This window comes from Gavialis gangeticus, unplaced genomic scaffold, assembly GCF_001723915.1.
Source record: "Gavialis gangeticus isolate Ggan-Ray unplaced genomic scaffold, GavGan_comp1, whole genome shotgun sequence".
Classification (NCBI taxonomy): Eukaryota; Metazoa; Chordata; order Crocodylia; family Gavialidae; genus Gavialis; species Gavialis gangeticus.
This window is the reverse complement of record NW_017729029.1, coordinates 70,134,036-70,139,635: the sequence shown is the minus strand read 5'-3', so window position 1 is coordinate 70,139,635 and position 5,600 is coordinate 70,134,036. Positions and strand designations below refer to the sequence as shown.

General features: G+C 40.3%; 1 protein-coding gene across 1 annotated transcript in view; it reads left to right on the top strand.

Moving 5' to 3' along the window:
- The window catches only part of TMEM192 (transmembrane protein 192), a 42,227-nt gene extending 38,115 nt beyond the window's left edge, over positions 1-4,112 (top strand). The window contains exons 6-7 of the mRNA XM_019521744.1: positions 2,058-2,176; positions 4,038-4,112. Of these exons, the coding sequence (XP_019377289.1) occupies positions 2,058-2,176; positions 4,038-4,111 (193 nt within the window). The 3' untranslated portion in view covers position 4,112. The remainder of the gene's footprint in view (positions 1-2,057; positions 2,177-4,037) is intronic.
- Positions 4,113-5,600: the final 1,488 nt, after the last annotated feature.

Below are 5,600 nucleotides of genomic sequence, written 5' to 3'. Positions count from 1 at the left end.
CCTTCCCCCCCTCCCCCAGCCCTGCCAGTGCCACTCACTCCCAAACTGCAGTACCCTGCCCCCCACACCTTACTGGTGCCCCTCTCTCCCGACCCACAGTCCCCTGGCACTGCCAGTGCCCTGCACACCCAACCCACAGTCACCCATTCCATCCTGTCCCCCGTGCCTCACATGCCCAATCCACAGCCCCCTGCACCCCTCCCAGCCCTGCCAGTGCCCCTCACTTCTGACCTGCAGTTCCTGCATAGTGCATGCACTGGCTTATGCACAGTGCCTGTCCCTGGTTGCCAGAGCCTGCATGGGGAGCACGTGACCCCTGGCAGCCAGTCACATTGTGTGCTGTTCCCAGCCCCAAGCATCCAGCCCAGGAGAGCAGAAAACCTAGGCATTTGCTCTTATTTTAAAAACTCACCTGGATGCAGCACAGGCATCCAAAAAAGAGGGCATGTCCAGGAAAACTTGGATGTATGGTAACCCTACACTCCTATTCTCCCAGGTCAGGTAGAGTAATCTCTACTGTGCTGAACTCCATTTTGCATACACACAAGTAGCATTCAAATGTACAGATATTCAAAAGATATACACTAATCTTTTTTTTGCCTTGTCTCCATTAGTATTTAATACTTGATGGCTAGCATGCATTAAAATGTTCTTCCCCTCTTGTCCTCCCTCTCCATCCAAGTCCATATATAGCTTTCTATTGTGACCAGCCCTCTTTAAAGGTATAGTGTAACATGGCCCTTTTTATGTTTTGCTGATGTGAAGCTGTTGATTTAAGCACATGTACATATTTACCCCCGTTAGGATTTAAGACGACAGACACCATGCCCAGACCATGGAAAAATATAAATTTGTTATAATTTTCCTTGTATATAATTATTGGAGGGTCATTTTATATTTTCAGAGGGTACCACTGAAGCAGGGGAAAAAAACTGGTGGAGGGTAGGCAGACTATCTCTCCCAGTCACTTGCTCTACCAGTACCTGGCCAAGTCAAGGCTGGAGCCACAGCAGCTCCCTGCCCCATACTGTGTGATCTCAGCCGTGCTCCCTGCCCCCCCCCCCCCATCCCTTGACCCCTCTGCATGCACTCCTCTGGCTCAGGGCTGTGCTGGACCCAGAGGCACAGCAGTCTCCTGCCATGGGCTATACTCAAATCTAAGACTAGTTTTCTCTTCTCCTGTCCCCAATCCCATGTTGAATGGGTGTGGGGGGATAACCACTTATTTTGGATTTCAGTTATTTTTTATAAATGTGTGTTATCAGTGTAAGCAGTTTTAATAGCTGCTAGAACAATTGCTAGGTGGATTACTGAGTGGTGGAAGGAGAGTAGTTTATGAAACAAAGGTTTATCTTGATTTGGGTGACTTAACTCTTTTAAATGAACTTCTGTATGATTGGGGAAGCTTTAAGATCTTCAGCCTGTGAAAAGTCTTGAAAAGTTGTCTATTGTTATAACTGATTGTTTAATAGAGAGCTTACTTACGTTGGCTGTCTAACCTTAAAGACTAAGGGAATGAATGAATGAATTCCTTTTTATTCAAAGTGATTCTGCCCATACCCCATATGCTATAGTAGCTACAACAAAGTAAAATAAGCCTGCTGTATGTGGGTGCAGAAATTCTTTGGTGTTCCATAGAATTCTAGCCTCTCAACTTTTTACATTCATCTAGATAATTCTCCAAACAAAAATAAAATCTCAACAACTCTGTAATCTGTTTCCATGATGTTTTGTAACTATACAGTGTTTTAACATGTATTTCAAAATGCTACTCCCTACTACAAAATATGGCATAGTTGTTTAGCTCTTTAATTCCCTATCCTTTCCTTCAGACCAAAGTTGTATTGCTTAAAGTTCAGCTGTAACTTCTTCTGTTGGTCCAAATTGTTCTCTTTTTAGTAGAAAAACGAGAAGAACTAAACCAAAAAACATAGATAGTGTTTGTAGAAGTATTATTAGTTACTTCCCATCTTGCTATTAGCCAGTGATGGTGTATCTGAAACTTTTGTTACAGTGATTATTTATGACTGTCTCCTTCCCTCTCTTGTGCTTGTCAGGGAAAATTCAAGTTTGGAAGAAATTGTTGAAAAGCAAGGAGATGTGATAGAATATCTTCAACGACACAATGCACTGCTCAGCAGGAGATTACTGGCATTAACCTCACAGCAGATCAGAGGTTAGAATGTTTGCAAACCTGCTGCTATACATCAAGAATCCAAAGCAATGTAATCCGATTTGGACAGAAGACTTCCATAATCCTTGGAAAGAGGAAAGGTTTTTGGACGAACGAATGGTCATGGTGCGCATCTTGTTATAACTGGAAAGATTGTCTGGACTTTATCAAATTGTTTGGTTTTGAGCAGACATTCTGTTTCTCAGACTCCTTTTAACTCCTGATGGGCTAAAGCTGGATGCAAGTTTAGTTTGTGTAACCTTATTCAGCAGTACTCTTATTTTGCATTGCCGTAACTTTTAAACTTCAAACTGCCAAAGCCTCTTGTACTTCCTGAACTCAAACATTTACTTTCCGAATTGAAAGATTGTAGGGTGTAAACTCTCCTTAGTTTGTTTCCTGATGGTAGCGGTTGAATCACTAAACACTTTGTCATTACAAATTGGTGTTCTACCTATTTGTTTAAGTTGTATAGGTCTTAAAACTCAGTATATGCACTTCTGCAGTTAGTCTGTTGGGGAAGTTGCAAAAATTTATGTTCTGGATCAGTGTCTTTTTGCTTCTTAAAGGGAAATTGAACTATAGTCGATAAGAGGGAATTTAATCAAATACCAAAAGCTGGTGTCTGATCAAAAACCTCTAACTGGCCCAAAGAAAAGCAGAATTTCACTTCAGTAAGTGTAATATATAACAACTAAATGCATCATGGCTAAAGTGACTGAGCAGCTGAACAGAACTTTAAGCATTTAAGGCATATAAAGATCTGACTTTTTTTTTGTGCTGACAAGTTTTCTGTAGCTTGAATTTTTACTAAATGGTTCCAAAAACTTCAAAAGTAGGAATTAGTTTTGTGTAATGATACGAACCAAGGTGAAATATAAATTAAGGGAGAGAGCTTTTGCGTTAATTATGTTAAATCCAACTCATGTGAATATTTAAAGCTGTTTTGTCTTAGGACAGTACAGTATTGAGTTTAAATCCTATAAAAGGTGCTGCGTTCTCAAATACAAAATTGATGACTTTTGACTACCTTTTGACTCAAACATGTGGGAGGCGTCATGCAACAAAAGGGAATAGAAAACTAATCGCACCATACTTTGGAATGACCGTTCCCTTCCTATGAGCACATGTTATATAGAAACTAGTCTGTTAGGCCTATGCCATCATCTCGGATGTCAGAGTATACAATACCACTCTCACATTCCTAGTTAATTTTTCTGTTTGCTTGTTTCCCAAGTCTTTCACTTCCAACATACTCTCTACCCATCTTGTCTGTAAGATCTTGTCTTTTAGGGGAGATGGATTAGTCTCCAAGTAAAAATGGGAAAAATCTTAGCAAATGTTGGGAGTGGTGGCCTCAGAGTTCTATACAGGAAAACCAAAAGAAAACCAAACACAGCCTATTTTGGTCCTAGAATACAATTTGGGATCTAGTTCCATAATTGTTCTCTGTGTTGCATAGTACTCTGACTTAAGGGACAAAACGAATGTTGGAAACTTGCTGCTAATACTACCAAGTGTGTTTTGGGTTTTTTCCTACTTTAGCTGTATTTTCTTAAATGCAGCCAGGATTTTATACTAAATGTTTGAGAAACAAATATCTTGTTTTTAGAACTCAGGTTTTGATGTGATTATTGTATAACCATTTATATAATTTGTATGAAAAGCAGTAAATGTGACTCTGGATATTTGTGCACAATAAATGCAACTAAGGAAAAATATAAAGCCTCTTCTGTTGATGGTATTTAATTAAAATGGAATCTCAAAAAGTATGAAGCAGTATAAAACAGCAAAACACATTTTCATTTAATCTGCAGTGTGAGATTACAGTATCAGTGTTCATAAAGGGATCTTTTCTTTGCAGATTTTGACCATGTTCCTTTTTACTTCTTGAACAAGACCTGGAATAAAGGTGATAATAAAGTTAGTTGCCAATGAATTGTGCGTGTTTTGCTTGCTTTTTTTAAAGACCTGGTGGCTATCCTGTCATGAGTAAGGTCTCCCTACTTTGTATTTCTCATGGTTTGCAAACAGCAAGCCATTGGTTGACTTGGAACAATCTTGCTGAAGCTAGTTGAAACTTCACTTATAGCAAAGCTTTTAACTGCCTGTGTAGCCTAACTATCCTATAGAGACTGATTCTCTGGTAGAGCTTTCAGAGGGGAAGAAGCTAATTTGGACATGGGCAACAGAATGCTACTTCTGCTAAAGCTTTGTGGGGAACTTTTAAATGATTTACTTCAGCTTTTGATTGCCTGACTTTTTTGCATCAGGAAAGGAATGTCAACATCTATAAGAGTTTGCAGAATTAGCAGATTGACATACCCCTAATTACATCAACCATGGGGGAAAAGAATAAAGACTTTTATAAGGTGTTCTAATCATTTATAGAAACTGATAGGGGAAAGATGTAAAAGGAAACAAAAAACTGAATTAGGCCTGCTCTCAGTCCTTGGGCTAAGTGAAAGCCTTTCTGCGTGAACTCTTTTTAATAAGTAGGGATGCCTGTAGACATGTGGGACATCTGTTCTGTGCAGTGTCAGAGCAGACTCAATTAATAGTCTCCTGGAGCATGCTAATTAGCATGCTTCAGCAGCCCTGGAGTACCCTGCAAAATGGTGGGGGTACTTTAACTAAAGCTCATCACACAGTGCCTGAGAGCCACTCTAATTCAAATAGCCCCCTCCCTCCCTGGAGCACGTGTAAAGATGCCCTAGATGACTGAAAATTAGTGGACAGAAATTGGGGAGCAGAGTGATGAGCCTCTAATGGGTTTTAGGGGAGACTTGGATGGGAAGGAATTAATTACCGAGGGTTTTTTTTGTTTGTTTGTTTGTTTTTTGAAGCAATCGGACTCAACTACTTCAGGAATCCTGTTCTATCCTTCACATTTGCGTTCGTTTCATTCCCCTGACATGCTGATGGCATACTATGGGGACCTCTTGATCATTGCCACCATACTGTTGGGGGAGTTTTGGCCTCTGCTGTCCCTCCTGTTTATTTTGTCCTTTAGTTATATTATGGAGAATTTTATACTTAGTAAGTTTCTTAGTGTAAGGTGTAGTCCAGGTTTATGTGATGGTGTCCTGGCTGAGAGTTTTGTAGAAACTCTGCACTCTTGAACCAAGTGATGTTAGTGACTCAATTGCATATGATTAAAAAATGCAGTAGAGCCAAGGTTTAGGCAGGAAAGTGAGTTAGCATATGCCTGAGTTGACTGAAGATGTGGTTGGTTAGCCTGTGAGAGAAGATCAGTTCAGATGACTGATGTATGATTGACAGGTGAATAATTGATCCAATTGGCCAGTGCATGTGGGGCTATTTCCCCCCATAAAAGGTGCTGACCAGACCTGGTTCATGTAGACCACCAAGGTGAGCCCCTACATGCAGGGGAAATTCCTGTAGTAAAAAAAATGGGGGAAAAACG